General features: G+C 34.7%; 1 protein-coding gene across 1 annotated transcript in view; it reads left to right on the top strand.

Moving 5' to 3' along the window:
* ABCA6 (ATP binding cassette subfamily A member 6) overlaps positions 1-18,499 on the top strand; it is a 49,677-nt gene that overhangs the window by 6,201 nt on the left and 24,977 nt on the right. Inside the window, exons 6-17 of the mRNA XM_023536740.1 lie at positions 2,127-2,268; positions 3,042-3,227; positions 5,940-6,087; positions 7,465-7,633; positions 9,967-10,025; positions 11,215-11,325; positions 11,699-11,874; positions 12,083-12,202; positions 12,463-12,601; positions 13,221-13,311; positions 14,176-14,315; positions 17,420-17,536. Of these exons, the coding sequence (XP_023392508.1) occupies positions 2,127-2,268; positions 3,042-3,227; positions 5,940-6,087; positions 7,465-7,633; positions 9,967-10,025; positions 11,215-11,325; positions 11,699-11,874; positions 12,083-12,202; positions 12,463-12,601; positions 13,221-13,311; positions 14,176-14,315; positions 17,420-17,536 (1,598 nt within the window). The remainder of the gene's footprint in view (positions 1-2,126; positions 2,269-3,041; positions 3,228-5,939; positions 6,088-7,464; positions 7,634-9,966; positions 10,026-11,214; positions 11,326-11,698; positions 11,875-12,082; positions 12,203-12,462; positions 12,602-13,220; positions 13,312-14,175; positions 14,316-17,419; positions 17,537-18,499) is intronic.

Here is an 18,499-nt window from a genome sequence, read left to right on the forward strand (position 1 = left end):
TTTAAACTTGATATACTGGCTACTTTTTCTTTGGTTCTTTTTGATTTAGTCTCTGTCAAATTTTGCCACACGCAGTAGTGATTATAATTTGCTGAAAACTTATGATAAGACATGTGTGTGTGTGTGTGTAGATATATATATATACACATATATATATATATCTCTCTTTTTGATTTAGTCTCTGTCAGAATATATATATATATTCTGAAACATTTTTATTAAGTACAGGACATCTATTGCAAATAAATTTTATGACAACCTTTTTTTTAATTTATGGTAATAAATGTAATCACTGTTTATTCTTTAAGTGTGATGTCTGAATTGCTTTATTTGTATTATGAAAGTTTTCTTGGATTTAGTAACATCTTTCTTATCCCTACCCCAAACTCTCTGCAATGAGTTCCTTTTTTTAGATAATGTTTTAATTTCCTGTATTTGTAATTCCCCTACTCTGTGGTTTTTCAATTCCTACCTTTGTAGTTCCCGTCCATTCTTAGGAAATGGATTCTGCAGAATGTGGTAGGCTTTTTAAAAAACGCTGACGTTTCTAACACAGGCTGAATCATTGTAATGATATGAAATTTAGAAAAAAGTCAAATAAGCAGTAAACATGTTGTACTGGAACATATTGATGCAAGTTCTCAGTTTTACTACTTTTGCTATTTTTTTCAGTGGTTTATTTATTTATTTTTTTTACATTCAATATTACTTTATATTAGTTCCAGGTATACAGTATAGTGGTTAGACATTTATATAATTTATGAAGTGATCCCCCTGATTAGTCTAGTACCCACCTGGCACTATACATGGTTATTACAATATTAGTGGCTATATTCCTTATGCTGTACTTCACACCCCTGTGACTGTTTTGTAACTGCCAATTTGTGCTTCTTAATTCCTTTACCTTTTTCCCCCAGTCCCCCAACCCCTGCCCATCTGGCAGTCACATTTGTTCTCTGTATCTATGAGTCTCTTTCTGTTTTGTTTGTTATTTTATTTTGTTCTTTAGATTCCAGCATATAAGCAAAATCATATGGTATTTGTCTTTCTCTGTCTGAGTTAGTTCAGTTAGCATGATATCCTCTACATCCGTCCATGTCATTACAAATGGTAATATTTCATTTTTTTAATGACCGAGTAATAGAAAGCGAATTCTTAATAAGGCAATTTTATGTAGAGGAAAGAGCGAAGGCTTGCTGCTTCATCTTATCTTTTTAAACTGGTTTACTTTGTCCACCTTGAATAGGCCCATGAACTAATAATAGGGACTGCAGTTCACTCATCTGTAAAATGAGAAGCTTGGACTAAAACCCCCTTTAGGCTTGTTAGATCTCAGGGTAAATACTGTTTCTTATTAATAGCTACCTTATAAAAATGTGAACACCAGCACATATAAAGCAAAACAGTGTGAACCTTAAGGGCATACTATAATTTATATAAGTTCAAGAATCATGAATAGGAATAGCAAAAATGGAATGAGCTTAGTAGAGTTAAGAAATTTCAATTTTCTGCTACTAGGGAGAGTGGAGGTGCTGGCTGAGAGCCTCAAGAATGGTCAGATTATCATCTTCCCTGCAATGCTTCTGTGGTTACTTGCTTGATTAGTAGCTGTTAAGTTTCCTTTCCAAGTCTACAATCAGAATACTTTGGTAATATACAATCAAGCTGAGGGTACAAAATGCCTACCTCCTTAAGTTCGGCAAATTTACCTCCAAGACATGTTTGTGCATTTTCCCAAAATGACAGAAGAATGTTCTTAGAAATGATGCATTAGTAAAAAATAAGAAAAGGAAACAAATATCTATGGGCAGAACACTGGGATGTATTCGTATAATGAAATATATAGCTGTGTATACTATTGTTTATGTTGATTGATAACGACGAGTTGCAGAAGAATACATATAATACTATTTATACAATCTTTATACTACTTATACAATGTGTGAATAGAGAGCTGACACCTAGCAAGTAGGCATCATGCCAATGTCATATTGATAATATTTTAGTAATTAATCGAGGTGGCAGATACAAGGGCAATCATTGCATTATTCTTTAGATATTTTTGTATGTTTGAAATATTCATAATACAGTTAAAATAATTGCAATAACTTTTTGTCTTTATTTAGGCTCTCCTGGGGTTTAATCTATGCTGGCTTCATCTTCATTATTTCCATAATCATTACAATGATCATAGTATCTACCCAAATTATAGTCATGACAGGCTTCATGGTTATATTTACACTCTTTTTCTTATATGGCTTGTCCTTGGTAAGTTCACGCATTTATTACCACTTTCTCTGCTTTAGGCCTTAGCTATCTGTAGAAAAAAGTAATGTCACGGCAGGCTACTCGTCGCTCCTTTCATGCCCATTTTGTGTGTGTGTGTGTGTGTGTGTGTGTGTGTGTGTGTTTTGAGTGTCTCTATGAATGTGATAAAATCATGTAACATAAATAAAAATGGACTTCTCTTTTGCATGAAGAACTGATTTAATGAAATGATGCCTCAAAAATAAAAATATATTTTGGCTCTAAATTTTCTAAGACTTTTGTAGATGATTAATGAGGATGCACTTGAGGGGTGGACCCATCTTTTATCCCCCAGAGGCCCCCATCACATGGTAGCAACTCCTCTCCCTTTAATAGTCCACCTTGTCCTGACTTCTCACCCCTTCTCCCTTCTCTGAACAAGAGTCTCTGATTTCTCCCACTTTCCAGGGTGTTTTCTGCAGAAGGTATGTCAATGCACTTTAACACATTAATTTAGTGTCTTCCAATCTTTCCAAGTCTGTTTTCCTCAGCTCTTCTTCCAGCTTTTCCCACCCTTTGCTTAGCAACAAAAGCTTAGCATTTGAATAGGGCAAATAAGGATCCTGTTTATAAAGGAGTTGAGAGAAGGACTGAGTACAATTACACCTAAACATTTTCATCACTGACTCACTGATGAAGACGTTATGATATAAAGATCCTTGTTTTATTGTGCTACCAACGATTCTCAGAAAATTAAATCTAAATAACAGCCGGCTGTCTTCTCTCTCTTTCAGATAGCTTTAACATTCCTGATGAGCGTGTTGTTCAAGAAAACTGTCCTCATCAATTTGGTTGTGTTTCTCCTCACTCTCTTTTGGGGGGGTGTGGGACTCACTGCATTTTATAGGCAACTTCCTACATCTGTGGAATGGATTTTGAGTATCTGCAGCCCATTTGCCTTCACTGCTGGAATGGCCCAGGTGAGAGAAGAGTTCATTGGTTTATTATTGACCTTTCAAAAGAATTTGATACTTCATGACTCTTTCCAATGCACAACTTTTGTCCTAAACAGTTCTACTCTAAAGCTAAATTTTAAAATGTTGTTATTACATTGTAGAAAAAATAGTCATCTCCCAAAGAAACTTGAGTAAGAAAGTCTTCCAGATTTTTACATCTCAGATATATTTTCGCTTTGAAGTATTTTCTGCTCGTTTTATTTCTATATACAAATATTTATCTTTCTTTTCACTTCACATAACTAAGCATTCTATTTGTTTATTTAAAACTGTTGTGTAAACCTCTTTTTGAAATCTCAATTTTTTTTGAGTGAAAAGTGGTTACATCAGTTCACTTTTGTACCTACAGTGTTTCAAAATTCCAACTGTTCCAAATCTTCACCAACCTTTAGTATTTTCGGTCTTTGAAATTTTAGCCATTCTGATAGATATGTAATGATATATCATCATGGCATTAACTCTTATTTATCTGATCATTGATGTCTTGTTGAATTTTCTTTTTTAAAAACCACCAATCCAGCTCTTTTGCCCATTTTCTACTGTGTTTTCTACTTTTTCTTTATTGCTCGGTAGGAATTCTTTATACATGCTGAATATGAGACATTTTTCAGTTATTCGTTGCTGACATTTTTACTCTCTTAGTGGTGCTTCTGTTGGACAGAAGTTCTTAATTTTGATAAAGTCCAGTTTGTCAAGTTTTTCTTTACTATAGAATACTTTTTGTGTCTGTTTAAATCATTGCTTATCCCAAGATTACAGAGATATTCTACCTTTTTATTCTAGAAGCTTGATTGATTCTTTTATATTTAGATGCAGAATCTTTTACAAAAGGACTTTTGTGTATCTATAGGTAGAGGCAATATTAATTTTTCGACATGAATATCCAGTTGCTTCAGCTCCATTTATTGAAAAGACATCCTTTCCCCAAATGAATTGCAGCGTTTCCTTTGTCACAACTCAAGCAATCATGTCTTGGCCCATCTGTCTGTCTTTGCACTGTTATGTTGTCGTGATTTTTTGCTTTATAATATGTCTTAATATCTAGTAGTAACAATTCAACCACTTCATTTGCTTTTCCAAGAGAGTCTTTTTCTATTCTAGATTCTTTGCAACGATATAAATTTTAGAATTAACTTATCAAGTTATACACAGTATGTGAATGCAAAGCTATTGAGATTTTAATGCAGTCGAATTTTTCAGTCAATTTGGAGAAAATTGACACTTTTTTTTATCATGAATATAATATATCTTCCTATTAATTTTTCCTTCATAATTGTTTTAATTTTAGTATAGAGTCTTACACATTTTTGTTTGATTTATTCCCAAGTTCTTTGACGCCTCATAAATAGCATCTCTGTTTAAATTCTTATTTCGAAATGTATGTTGTTAATGTAGAACGATGCAACTGATTTTGGTACATTGGTATTGTATCCAGTATTCTTGCTATATTCTGTTATTAATTCTAATATTTTTCAGGGTTTTATCTTGGGATTTCCTTATATATAATAATGTTGTCTCCAAATGATAGTTTGTTTTTCCTTTTGCAATCCTTATGCCATTCATTCATTCATTCATTCATTTATTGCCTAACTGCGCAGATTGGGACCTCTAGTACAATGTTGAATACAAATGTAGGCAAAGAAAAAGCTTTCAACATTTCACGATTACACATGATTTGTGGTTTTGGTTTTTGTACATCTAGCTCACCAGATTGAGGAAGATATCTTAGTTTGAGAGGAGACTTTTTTTATTTATTGTAAATGGGTATTCAATTTTATTAAATGCTTTTTCTCTTTTTATCTGTTTTATGTTAAATTAATTTGATTGATTTTCCAATGTTGACTCAACTTTGCATTTTTAGAATAAACTCAACTTTGTCATGAAATAACATTTTAAAATGAATTGAGAAGTTATATAGTTTCTAGAGTAGAATGGAGCTTTGGAGCTGGACTTTCTGTATTCTGATTTCCGCTTTCTCACTCCTCACTATGTGATTTTTTACTTCATTTGGTTAAGCTATGCAATTTCTCTGTGCCTCAGTTTCATCATATATGTGAAATGCAAATAAAAGTAATAAGACCTACCTTATAGGGTTATGATGAAGATTAAATGAGATAATATAAAAAAGGCACTTAGAACAGTGCTTAGAACATAGTAGCTATTATTACCTGACAAAATTATAAATACAAATCTTTATTTTCAGTAATAACTAGAAAAAGAGGTAAGTTCTCATCAGTATACCAATAAGATCCTTCAAGAAATTCTTCATGTTCTTCCTAACATTTGTATTTCTTTTTTTTTAATTAAATTTATTAGGATGACATTGCTTAATAAAATTACATAGCTTTCAAGTGTACAGTTCTTTGATGCACAGTGTAGATATTTTGCAATATTACAATGACTTTATGAAAACAAGCAAATGAATTATAATTTATATTCTTATTCTTAGAACATTATATTTTTTCGCCTCTTTTCCTCCCTCCAAGGATTCTATTTTTTAAATCAGTATTTTCTTCTCATATTCCTTTGATTGCTGTAAAACAGAAGTGATTTCATTAATAACTTCATTTTAAGGTCCTTTTGAAAAAGCTACTTACTAAAATAATTTTTTGCTGCTACACTGAATTGTTTTTACTTGTTTAATTTAAATATTTATTATTTTTGTTTGAATCTTAGATTATCCACCTGGACTATAATATGAATGGTGTAACTTTTCCTGACCCTTCAGGAGACTCATATGTAATGATAGCAACTTTTTTCGTATTGGCCTTTGATGCTTTTTTCTACTTGGTATTGGCATTATACTTTGACAAAATCTTACCCTGTAAGTAATAGTGGGTTTTTCTCTGCTCTGTAGATATAGATTACACTGAAGTTTTTTTCTTAAGGTTATATAAATATATTTTAAGAAATTAAGAATAACAACTACTTCCCATCATAGACTGAATGAGTTTTATTTCTATCTCATAGTTTTAATAGTTTAAAAAAATTTTAAGTAAAAACAATGACTTTGACTTTAATATAATAATACACATTATAAATATACAATAATGATCATTTTAATACATATTATAATTATATAGTATTAAATAACGTTACTTTTTTTTCCAAGGGTCCCTGAAAGTGTTTTCAAAGAATGATATTTAGGATTTGTATCATAATGAACTAAAATAAATTAGTTCTTAAGATGGTTTTGGATTATACAGTGTAGGGCCATCATGCAGTAGAAATACTGTCTAGTAAATATTTGTTCTTCTTTCAAGTATGTAAGGCAGCTTGTATCTAAACACAGCTAGAAAGGACCTCAGTTGTGAAATAATCAGTATCTTCCTCGCTCCCCCGATTCTGGGAAGACCATTTCAGAAGGGGAGATATCCACCCTTAAAGATAATACCAAAATGAAAATTAGAATATTTTCAGCATTATTCTGAAATTTTTTCATATATTGTTTATATTTACAGAAGTATATTGCCCAGTTAGATTTCCTTTATCTTGCTACCAGCCAAAAATTTCACATAAGCCTAGAATTCCTTCGCATACTAGAATCAGAATGCTTTTTTCCTTACACAGTCATCTTCTTTATTTATGTTCTTATTTTTAATGTTCCTTATACTTTGACTGTCTTTTAGGTTGTCTTCTATTTTTCTATGTAGTCTTGTCTTTCTATTACTTCTAGTTTATATCTGAAGGCCCTTAACTATAAATACTACCTCATTTTTTTAAATCTGGAAATGATTATGTATTCATCCTGAACAAATATAATTTCTCCGTGTATTTTTAATTCATGTACCATATAGATTTCAGTATTATGTTCAATTATATTGCTGTGGTCAGATGATTTAATAAGTTTTACAGATATGTTTACAACTAATTTTATGCCATATTTTCCACAAATATTTGGTTTTTCCACAAATATTTGGTTTCATTCATTCTTTTAAATACCTTTAGATTGCATTTTATTTGAACCTTTGATTTGTACTTTGTTGAAAGTTCTATTAACTTTTGTGATAATGTACTATTTCCTTTGGATTTTCATTCTGTACTTAATTATCAAGTTTTCTTCTTAGTAATAGGAAGTTAAGGAAGAATTTCTCTATGATACTTGTAAGTCCGAGACATTCTGCACTATTCTGAACATGGATTCTTTGATCATTATTTTAATATTACTGATCCAATATTTTATTGCCTCTTGATTAATTAGACGGAAATGAGCGCCGTTATTCTCCATTATTTTTCTTGGACTCATCATCTTGTTTCCAACGCCGAAGGACTCATGATAAGACCACTGAGAAAGAAATAGACCCCGTGCATCCCTCTGATGATTATTTTGAACCAATAGCTCCAGAATTCCAAGGAAAAGAGGCCATCAGGTAATCACTTATACTAATGTATGGGAGCAAGGGTAATGAATTATTAACTGTAGCAGTAGGATGAGCCTGAGGCAAAACATGGAGGAAGAAGTGTGTTTTTGTGAACATCACTCTGAAGTCTCCCACTGCCAGCACCAGCACCTCCTAACTGCTACTTCTAACTCCTAACTAACTTGAAAGGAGAATTCTCTTGCCTAGCTCCATATGCTATTGTCTCATCACCCTCCATCTTGTTTCTGTCTCTTGTCCTCCACCTTTCTTTTGTTTTTGCTTTTTTCTTTCTCCAAGTGTCTTCCTCCATACTTCCATTTGGCTTATATGGTATGATGGAAGAAGTAAGAAATTTGAGATCAAATTATTAGATTTTAATACCACACTTCCCTCTCATTTAATGTGTGGTCTTGGAGAAACAAGGAAGTTGCTCTGAGTCTCAGTGTCCTCTAGGAAACAAGAGCAATATCTACTTTGTAGGGTTATTTGTTACAGATTGATATGAGGAGCTCTTAAAGTGTCTGTTCTCTCAGACCCCACCTCCAGTGATTCTAAGTCAGGAGATGTGGGCTTGCACCCAGTATCTGTGGCTTTTAAAGAGCCCTGTAGATTTTTCTAATATGCACAAAAGTTAAAGAATTAGAGAGTTTTAAATATTGACCTTTTATTTATTTAAAAGATAGTCATATAATGCTTACCATGTGCCAAGCACACATTTAATTCTCACGAAAAGTGTATGAGGCAGGCACTTTTATTTTGCCCATTTAACACATGAGGACAGTGAAGTACTGAAAGGTTAAGGCTCTTGCCCAATGTCACACACTCGTAACCGCGAAGGTGGCTCCAGAGTCTGTGCTCTTAACCTCTAGCTGTTGCAGAGACATCAGAAGACAAAGGAAGATGAATGAATTGAAACTCTAGCTAGAAAGTGAAATACTTCTCTCTAAAACAAAAAGCATAGAGTAAACACTCATGCCTCAGCTTCTTTCTTCTAATTCTGACCCTATTCTGAAACCTAAACCTGACGTTAAGGTTTCTAGGAGGCAATAGCCCCACCCCAACCTCAGCTCCATAGAAAACATCTGCCCAAAAGAGCAAAGCCAAGGGAGAAATAATTCCCCAAAGCTCAATTCTAATGTCATTAGCCCCACTTTCCCAGTTGAGAACACAAAAAATAAAATTATATTACTATTCAAATATAATAATCGTCATATCCAATCTTCTAAGATAGGGTTAGTTACAGACTGAAAAATGTTCTTTGTTCTTCTGCTGTGAAGGACAGAAATGTGAAATGTCCTCACCCATGCAGCACTGTCCCCTCTCCACCCAACCCTGACCAGTCTATGCAGTGTTGACTCTGGATATCCTGTCTCTTAGTCTGGATTCTTCACTAGAGTCGGGGAGGTGTAGGAAAGTCATCTGATCTGAAGCTTATTCATTAAAGCTTTGGCTCAGGAATGAGAATGGGTTCCACATTGGGTTGGTGTTGAAACCATGAGAATCAAGGAGAGAACCCATTGACAGAGTCTAGAGTGAGATGATCCAATGTACATAGAGAACCCTGTGGAACACAAGATGGTATGTCTGATGAAAGAAGAGAACCTAATAAGGAAACAAAGAAGGAACATTTAGAAAAATAGGAAGAAAACTTATAAAGTAAAATGTCACCTTAAAAGCCGCCACTTTTAACAAGGAAAAAGTCATCAATAGAGACCCATACCCAATAAGTAAGAATGGAAAATATTTGTTGCATTTGGCAATTAGAAGGTCACTAATGATTTCAATATGAAGAGGTTCACTAGAATAGTGGTTCAGAAGCCAGAAGGCAATTGACTGAGGAGGAAATGAGAAGTGGGGAAGTAGAGATGTCAGGTTTATACTTTTAAGAATTTTTTTTTTTTTTTAAGATTGGGGGGAGAGAGAAATTCAGTCATATCTAAAGAGGAGTTAGTGGTTAAATATACGCTGTCAGAGGAAAATTCAGGTGGCAGTCTGATTAATCAACGAGACTTGGAGGCTTTGAGAGCTGATGGTTACAGAATGCAGATAAATGAGCTGATCTTGAAGATCAAGTGTTCCAAGACTAGAGGAAGAAAGTGAACATGATTACAGAGCATTCTACTTTTCTAAACAAAACACTTTTCTAATCATAAGTTTCTAGAGAGACTTTTATTTTCTGTCCCCGGGGAAATGATTAATCATGTCTTTGTCTTTCTGAGTAGACTGGTTATGCTGTCCCTTATTCACATAAATTGGTTCACTGCATCTCTGTAGGGTTGTTCATGATCTGTACCATTTTTATTTCTGTGTTGGCTAAGAGAGCACCTCTTTTGTCTTTTCAGAATTAGAAATGTTAAAAAAGAATATAAAGAAAAGTCTGGAAAAGTGGAAGCACTGAAAGGTAAAAACATTTCATTGTTTTATTAATTTTTTTAGTTCAAAAAATAGGGAAAATTCAATGTGAAAAATTAGAAAATAGAGATAAGCAAAACAAGAAAAGAAAAAAAAAGTACACTTTCTCCACCATCTGGGAATTTACTGTGATTAAGAACTGGATGTAAAATCCTCTGGATGTTTCACGGATCTGTTAATCTACAAAAATGGGATTATACAATGAAAAATATAATTTCACTTTGTTTTTTAAAGATGAGTTTGCTATAAGGAATATTTTATTTGCACTATGAGGAAAGAACACCTAGATTTAAAGTTGATAAATTTTTTATACTAGCCATGAAATTCTCATAGTTCACATTTACTGGTGAGATTAACTAAAGCAAGGTGAGTAATACCATTGACAATGAATTAAATTCCACAAGTCAGTATCCCATGACAAACGTAGTTTATAGTTTGAATGAATGAACATATCTGATACTAAATATTCTAGCAAATATAGTTTCCTATAACAAATATTTAAGCATCAAAATTAGTGGCTATGTTTTATAGAGGACATCTTGCTTTTATTAATAATGATTTTTAGGAGGTATGTAAATTATTTTTACAAGTAAAATTCTTAAGAATTTTGTTTTACTTTGTCCAGTAACTTTCCATAATAAAGTTTGATTTTCACTTGGTTTTAGGGCAAACAAACAAACAAAAAATGGATTCTTGACTAAGTGATTTTTCTACTGACATGTAAATGTAAAAAGTTTATAACAAAAGAGTAGAAAAATGGGCATGGGAGAAATATAAATTTTTGGTGAATATATTTTAGAAGGCAATTAATGCCATGGAAAATGTTTATTGTTTAATATTTGAAGAGATAGGCTGGAACAGAGGAGAGTATGATCAAAGTTCGTAAATACATTTACGTATTCTTAAATGTACATGTATATACCCAACAAGTACGTGTATTACATTAATATTTAGAATTATGCTTAATTTTATTTTCCAAGTGACCGTATTTGTTTCTCAAATATTCTGCAGAAAGCATGTTATTTTAGCAACCTAAAAAAATATTGAATGTTACATATTTTAAAATATCAAAATGCTTCAGAATATACAACTAAGATAAATTTTCTTGTTCTATTTTTTGAACCAGCCCTGTCTAATGCCCTCTTAGTAATAATGTTAATATTTTATTCTAAAAACAGGCTTGCTACTTGACATATATGAAGGTCAAATTACAGCAATTCTGGGTCATAGTGGAGCTGGCAAATCTTTGTTGCTAAACATCCTTAATGGGTTGTCTGTTCCAACAGAAGGTGAGCAAAAAAAATGTTTCACAGGCAAGATGTCTGATAATAGAATGAGGTCACAGGTAGCCTTTCTCTCTTTAAGGTTTATATTTGACTGCTTAAGAGAAAATAATGTTTGTTTATCTAAAGTTATTTACCAGAACTGTATCATTTCAAATATATTTTATATTTCCCAAATTTTTATGAAAATTATTATGTTTATTCCATCGCTATGCAATATTCTAGGGGAAATATACACTACTCTGAGCATGTAGAAAGAATTATTAATTATTAATAAATTACAGCCATGATCTTATTCATTTTCCTGAATAAGATCTCCAAGCATTAATAAAATATATTATCTTGCCAATTTTAAGTTATTTTTCACTTCTGTTCTCAGGATCAGTTACCATCTACAATAAAAATCTCTCTGAAATGCAAGACTTGGAGGAAATCAGGAAGATTACTGGTGTTTGTCCTCAATTCAGTATTCAATTTGACATGCTCACTGTGAAGGAAAACCTCAGGCTGTTTGCTAAAATAAAAGGGATTCTGCCACAGGAAGTGGAACAAGAGGTAAACGCATGCTTAGATTAACTAAACTGCCAACTATTTGCCAAGTTAAATCACGATCACAGAATTCCTCTTCATGACTTATCTGTCCTGTTATGAATAAAATTTAGACATTGAGGTCCTATAAAAATATCTACTGTTGCAATAAACAGTTAAACTTGCACAATATGAATCATCTTGGATTTTAAGCTTTGTATATTTTCTCATATAGGTACAAAGAATTTTATTGGAGTTGGACATACAAAACATTCAGGATAACCTTGCTAAACATTTAAGTGAAGGACAGAAAAGAAAGCTGACACTTGGGATTGCCGTTTTAGGAGATCCTCAAGTAAGTGTGATTGTACATGTGGAGGAATGCAGATTGAATATCAGTGAAAAGTCAAACCCTTTCACCACTAAAAGTAGCAATGCTTTCACTGTAATGTATAAAGAGAGAATCTTCTCTGTGTGACTGTGGAGGTAAGTCTGTTGGACATAAATGGACGGATGGTTATTATTTTTTTTTGGTTTTTATTGTTATCCATACTATTTTCTGGAAACAGTTAAAATGGGAGAGAGACATACCTTATATATCATCATCCTGTGTAGGTTTTGCTGCTGGATGAACCGACTGCTGGGTTGGATCCATTTTCAAGACATCGAGTATGGAGTTTTCTCAAGGAACGCAAAGCAGACCGTGTGACTCTCTTGAGTACCAACTTCATGGATGAGGCTGACATCCTGGCTGGTAATTGTTGGTGTTCTCTCAGTATTACAATAAAGGATTTGGGAAATATTTATTCCCAAGGCAAGAGCCCTGCTCCCAATGCCTTGGTGTGCCTATATTACATAGCAATCTGGAGGATGACAGGAGTCTAGTCCCACTGCAGAATTCCTCGCCGACTGTTTATTTGCTGGATTTTGACCACTAATGAAAAAATGCGATATTTTCCAGATCAGCTTTTGATTAATTTAAATATCCAAATCTTTAACGTATATTTATTTGAAAAATATCCACTCATTTCATAGCATCCAGAGTAGAAAATGCACCCAGGTAGTTTTTAGGTTTTTTTTGTTGTTGTTGTTTGTTTGTTTTTTTAATATTAGCGGGCACTAAAATGAATGGGAATTCATCAGTTTATTTTAAATGCATCAATTTTAATGTGTATTTCAGATGAGATCGGACGCGTTCAGGGTGGTATGGCCGTAGACTTAATGCATATTTCAGATTTTTAAATGGACATTAGCTATAGTAATACTCCACAGAACACTTCTCCTTTGGAAATCTGAGCTTTTGCTCCTCATCTTTATCTTCTAGAGAGGGAAGAAATGACTCCTATCATCCTTTCTTGCTTCTTTTTACTCAGATAGAAAAGTGATCATGTCCAATGGGAGACTGAAGTGTGCAGGCTCTTCTGACTTTCTGAAGAGAAAATGGGGTCTTGGATATCACTTAAGGTAAAGGCTATGGAGATAGATTGGATATCTATCTATCTATCTATATTTTCAATACTGGTATATAAAAAGATAGACTAATATGAAAGAGAATTGGCCTTATGCTTATCCCTCCCGTGCTGTGTTGATTATTGCTTCCCGAATGCTTTTCCTATATTTCAACATCATCGTGATAAGCAAAATTTCAAAATTATAAGCCCAAGCTGACAGATCACAGCAGGGCTATTTCATGGACCACTTTCCAGGTCGCTGCTCCGTGCAGCCTAAACCTGTACCATTTTCCCACCCTCCACTTTCCTCAACTGATCAATACAATTCTGTATTTTCATTTTTCCAAAGAGCACAAAATCAAATAATTTCAGAAGCTAGTATCAAAAGTGGCTGCAAATCTGGTAGCAGAGTCTCAAAATGACTGTGTCTAACAAGAAAGTGTGTTCAGGCAAAAAGAATTAGGACAAAAACAAAGACTCTGGCCAAACAAAACATGCATGTTGGCCAAATTTCCCTATTAGCCACTAATTTCTGATATCAGCATGGTCCGGTGTAGTAATTATTTTCCCTAAGGAGGTTCTTCTGCCAAATAATCTCACCTCCCTCTATTTATCTTCCTGCTTGACATATAGTTTCAATTCCATTATGTATCTGTTTATATATTTGTAGTTGTTTCGAGTTTATACACCTTCTCTGTATAGATCAGAAGATTTTTCAAACCAATGGCATTGTTAGTATTAGAATTATTTACTCATTTCGTTTGTTTCCTAAAGCCAAGAAAAGTAGTACTCAATGGCTAGGTATTCAATAAAAGCTCTTCTTTTGTGATAGCACTGGCAAAAACACAAATGAATTGTCTTTTCTTTTAAACATTAGTTTGTACAGAAATGAAATATGTGATCCAGAAAAAATAACATCCTTTATTAATCATCACATCCCTGATGCTAAATTAAAAACAGAAAGCAAAGAAAAACTTGTGTATACTTTGCCTGTGGAAAGGACAGATAAATTTCCAGGTAACTTAAATATGATTACAATGGAATGAAATTTGGGAACAAGTATTCACATTATTATTATAACTTTCATTGTTTAATGGACTTGGATTTCGTTTTAGGTTGGGTTCCCTAAGAAGCAGAACTTGAGACGAGGATTTTAGTGCAATTCGTTGGGTAATTGATGCCTAGAAGCACCCGTAGGGAATGGGGACATGAGCAAGGGAAGGGAAGGGAAAGGAAGGAAGCCAGAGAAGTTTGCATTATCGAGCAGGTTATTGCAACAAGCGACTGAGGTGTGATACCACTGGGAGAAATAAGTAACTCAGTAAGTAGGGGGCTCAGAGTTATATCACCAGAGGGATGAGAAACCTGGGGTGTTTATTGGCTACTCCCTATCCATCAGTGGTTAAGAGATGCTTCTGGGAGCATTAATTTTCTGAACGATCTGGCTTGTGTTCAACATGAGCTTGGCATACTTCAGAGCCCAGAAAAAAAATACCTTCAGGCAGATATTCTTAATAAGTGGATTTGCTGGGCATGGGTGAGTGCAGAAAAGATGGGGGCGAGGCATCAAGCTGTCTGCCACAAGTCTCCTTCTGCACTTTAATTGGGTATGTATTTATTTCATAGAGAAAAATGTAGTTTGTTTATTCTACAAGAGTTCACTTTGGGTCTAGTCTGCCAGGTAGCAGTACCAACCTAGGCTTCATTTGATGGGTAATCCCAATAACCACTAGCTCTTCGCACAGTGCTTACTGTGAGTCATGCATTCTTCTAATAGTTCCATGTGCGTCAGCTCATTTAGTCCTCACGACTGTTCTGTGGGATGGGTGCTGTGGGGAAATGTGTCTCTCAGTCTTTTCTGTTTTAAACAGCTTCCTTTCTATTGAAGCATTTAGTTTATTAAACTCGAACTCCCTATAAGCCTGATTTAAATAGACTTTTGGGTGATTCCAGTGATGATTAGGCAAATGCTCAGGAATTAGATTTAGTCTCACCTGCAAATACGGTAGCTTTCTCTTTGTTCGTAGTAGCCTGGAAGGTGGGCTATACTATGTTATTCTGTTCTTGGACTAATGTGCAATGAGATGCAATTAGCCCACCTTCTTTTTTGGTAGGGAAAGGGGAATAGTAAGTTATATTGCTGATACCATCACAAGAATATCTGTTACCCAAAGTCCCTGGTGTTGATGTGTGAGCCCATGGCAGCTTCCTTATCCAGGTCTTTGCAAGTCCAATGACATATTTATGTCCTTGTAGGAAATAAGGGGACTCCCAGGTCCTCTGCATGCCATGTGTGGGCCATGGGGAAACACAGTGCTGTTACAACCTCGGTACTCATCTGGTTCCTCTCAGTAATTTTGCTGGCCCATCACCCCACCTAGTGTAGAAAGTGGCACATGAGAGGCTTCTCAAAGGAGCTTGCATCCTCATCCAAGCATCCACCATGGAAGAGATATAAAATAAATGTTTATTGGATCTATTATATATAAAACACTGCTCAAGGTTCTAGGGATAGAGAATTAAATAAGACTTATGAGTTCCTACCCATATAGAACCTACATTGCACTGGGCGGGAGAAGCAGATGCATGCAATAAACCAATGGTGTTAGTTCTGTAATGAAATAATAAACAAGACATTATGGATTAGAGAGATGACTGATGTCAGGTTGGAGTTTATATGAAAAGAGTCAGAATGCCATAAGAAGAAAATGCTCAAAAGCATTCCGAACAGAGGGGAAAAGGGAGTGCCTGGAGTCGGTGAGTGAGGGAGGACAGTGGCAAGTGGGGATGGGGTAAGGCTGTAAGGAAGATCGAGACCCACTCATGTAGAGCTTTAGAGGCTGCGGTGTGGTCTTTGAATTTTTTTTAAAAGTATTGAGAAACCACCAAAAGTCATTAAATGGGGAATTGATGTGATGTGACTTATATTTTCATTCTCTGGATATAAAAGGCCACTCTGGCTATAGAGGAACAAGAGTGCACCCTGGGATACCAGCCGTCTGATCATTTCAGAGGTGTAGATGAAAGATGATGGTCATTGAGCTACTGTAGTACCAGTTGAAAGAGGAATGAAAGTGGGTGGATTTGAATCATATTTGGAGATAAATCTAAAGAATCTGGCTGATGGCCAGTCTGTGGAGCATGAGGAAAAGTGAACAAGCAAAGAGAACTTCTAGAATTTTGGCTTGAATCACTGGCTAGAAAGTGGTGTCATTTACTTTGAAATGATGGGAAGAACAGTTGGGTAGAATGGAGAAGAAGGAGTTAATGTCCTATTTTGGAAATATTGACTTTGAGATACTTTTAAACTTCTAAGTGGAGTTGTCAAATAGCCAAGGATATAGATGGTTTAAGATTTTGGAAATCAGAGAACAAAGTGAGAATTGAATTTGAGAATTATTAGCATATAGATGGATTTAATGCAAAGGCATGGGATTAGAGTGTATGGAGACAGAAAGCGATCTAGTACTGGGCCCTCGGGAGAAAGTAGAGGAGGAGTCAGAGGTGGTAGAAATCAAGAGTCCTGATGAAGGAAATACAGGAGAATATGTTCTTATTAACTCAAGGAAGAAAATGTTTCTAGTAGGAGGGAATAGTTAACAGCTTTGAATGTCTGAGTTGCAGAGAGAGGGGGCGGGGGTGGGAGGGACAGAGCTAGGGAGAGAGAACAGATTACTTTGGAAAGTTCTCAAGATGCCCAAAGGGGATAGAATTCAGAACACATGTCAAAGAGATAACCTTTGGTAAAAGCAGCTACAAGTCTTCCACCTCTATAGAAGGAAGACCCAGAATACGGGTAGAAGTACACGTTGACTTGTGGTGTGGCAGTGAGATGATGGTGCTCTTTCTGACTGCTCTTATTTCCTCAAGAAGCTTATAGGAAGTTCATGAGCTGAGATTAGATGATAGACTGCAGATGATTTGAGGATAGAGGGAGAGGTCCGATGTATTTATTTCAGGGAGGGAGAGCGTTCCAGTGAAAGTTTGCTTTTGCTTACTCTGATACTGCAAAGACATAAATTTTCTGAACAATATTCTGCGTCATCTTTTAAGTGATCTTTTTCTAGGTTAAGTTATCGATGTGGTATTTTAAATGTATCTATTCCTATCTGTCACCGTAGACCTTTTCAGTGATCTTGATAAGGGTTCTGGCCAGGGTGTGGTGAGTTATGACATTTCCACGTCAACTCTGAATGAAGTGTTCATGAAAGTGGAAGGAAAATCAACTGTGGAGCAAGGTAAATCCATTTGTATAGTCATATACAACCATTTTCCAAAAGTACCATGTGTCAATTTAGTATTTATAACATCTTACACATCATTCACACTAAAGAAAGTGACTAATTCCACATTTGACTTTGCTGTTTGAGAAGGGCTGTCATGGCTTGCTAACATCATTACTGGTCTGAGCACAGATCCCTTCTTGGAATATACCACATTTCTCTTTGGAAACTATTTGCTTCCTACTTTAGTAGTTTTCTCCTATTCTCAGATGCTCACTGCTTCTTGCATAATTTGAGGATGTGAAAGGCTCTCCATCAAGGTCATGAAGTCTTAGCTTGTGCAATACGAAATCCCACTAAGGTCTAAATGGAAGAAATGCTTAGACTCATCTCCTGTGTTTTTTAGTGGATGATAATAGTAAAAACTGTCATTTATGGAGCGTTTATACCAGACACTTTAATCAATGTGTGGATATACTGCATTGCCTTCCTACAATGACCATTCTCCAAGTGTCATTGGCACCATTTACATATGAGAAAATCAGACCTAAGAGCAGTTAAGTAATTTGCCTCAAATTATGCCATTTGTAAGTCATGTATTTGGCAATCAGGTACAGGTCTGGTGGTTTCAGAGTCGGTAGTCTTTTACCTGTTGTTCTAATTTACTGATAGCTTAATAGTAGACATTTAGGCATCAGTGACTGACTATTCTTATGGAGAAGATTTCTTGAAATCCCTCAGATAGTGTTATATATGAGACTTCCTATGCCTTTTCAAAGACTGGACATAATAAGATGACCCTTTACTAACTTCTTCTTTTGGTATAAATTCAGTGTATTTTATCACTGAGTTTATTGAATGTGGATATGATAAACATAATTTTTGCTTATATCATTTGTTTTGTAACCACAACATTCTAAAATGATTTTTAATATTACTAAAAAGAGAAAACTGTGATGACCCAAGGACAGCATTAAT

The sequence above is a fragment of the Pteropus vampyrus genome, unplaced genomic scaffold (assembly GCF_000151845.1).
Source record: "Pteropus vampyrus isolate Shadow unplaced genomic scaffold, Pvam_2.0 Scaffold169, whole genome shotgun sequence".
NCBI classification, from domain to species: Eukaryota; Metazoa; Chordata; class Mammalia; order Chiroptera; family Pteropodidae; genus Pteropus; species Pteropus vampyrus.